Raw genomic sequence first — 1,270 nt, forward strand, 5'->3', positions numbered from 1 at the left:
TGCAAAGACAACGACTGCTAATTATGAGTCCGGCTATTGAACTAGTATGTAAAGCATTGTCATACTTTATGATCAAAGCCTATTTTGAAACAGCGATGACGTTGTTAATGTAAACTTGGTGAAACCGTGGCGAAAGCGCATCAACGAGCTGCAGCGACTAAGAATTCGTCAGTTAGGATTTCAAACTTGCCACTAGCGTAAAACGTTTAGAATATGGTGACAACCGAGCACCAGAAATTTGACGTATTGATTTACCGGGCACATGGGGTATCAAGCCGTGGCGAGGACGCTGCGGGTGTTCAGCTAGTCGGGACTGCCATCAGTCCGCACGACTGACCTAGGTGGCAGTTTGGGTGCTGGTTTTGCCATGTCCGGATATTTGGCTAGCGATAAAAAAGTTTACGGGTTGCAAGATGGCGAATTGATCCCGTCAACGCGCCACCCCAAATTCCCTGAAGACTCGCTGAGCGATCCACCGCCTCCTCCATTGGCTCTGTTCCTGGCATAAACTACTCTGCAAAAGCAAGAAACTGCGAGAGGAAAAGGCGCCAACTCAAAGCGGAAGTGCAGCCTCAGTGAAATTAGGCAACAAGAGATTCGGCGGTTTTGGTCGATATCACGAATCAGCATCATGTACGAAACGGAGAAGATGGCGTAAATAGTTGTGTTAATGGTGTTCCTAAGGTTCTGCAATCGAATGGCAGCAAATTCTACATGCAGCTGTACTACGGTAAGTCAGCAGTACCGAGGTGTACTGCTGACTTTTGTCAGTAAAACAAGCAGTTTTTGATCAGACACAGAAATGGTCTTTGTCTATTGGTAGCTGTATATGTATACGACGGCTTACATGAGAAGGCCGCTCGCAACTTGATCATCGCGTCGACGATTGGTGGATGACATGGATAAGTAGCAGGTCGTGAAATTGTTTCAGCAAGAAAGGATGCTAATTGCAGCTGGAATAATCCTCTGCTCTATCCTGTGGCACTTGTGGAGGCCACTATGTTTGGACCTTTTTAAGCTCTTAACGATGTGTTTGAAATCACCTCGGCCAACGTAAAGATGGTGCGTTTGCGAAGCTTGACACAAGATGTGTACCTGGCTCTCACCAAAAACTTCATGACGTTTTACTAAATCAGGATGAAAGCCAAACAGACCGCGGTACCAGCTAGGATGTGGTTAATGCGCTCGCGAAAATTTGCAAAGGTTAAAACTGCGTTGAGGTTTGGCACTTGTCGCGCTACAGCATAAGAACTTGCTTTGGCGGCAGGAG

At 46.6% G+C, this 1,270-nt stretch overlaps 1 protein-coding gene across 1 annotated transcript; it reads left to right on the plus strand.

Moving 5' to 3' along the window:
- Positions 1 to 213: 213 nt before the first annotated feature.
- On the plus strand, positions 214 to 508 carry PHALS_11218 (uncharacterized protein; the record flags this gene model as incomplete). Its single annotated transcript, XM_024726775.1, has 2 exons — positions 214 to 243; positions 308 to 508. The coding sequence occupies 2 exons, from the start codon at positions 214 to 216 to the stop codon at positions 506 to 508; spliced, it is 231 nt and encodes a 76-aa protein (XP_024577418.1).
- Positions 509 to 1,270: the final 762 nt, after the last annotated feature.

The sequence above is a fragment of the Plasmopara halstedii genome (assembly GCF_900000015.1).
Source record: "Plasmopara halstedii genome assembly, contig: Scaffold_526, whole genome shotgun sequence".
Classification (NCBI taxonomy): domain Eukaryota; phylum Oomycota; class Peronosporomycetes; order Peronosporales; family Peronosporaceae; genus Plasmopara; species Plasmopara halstedii.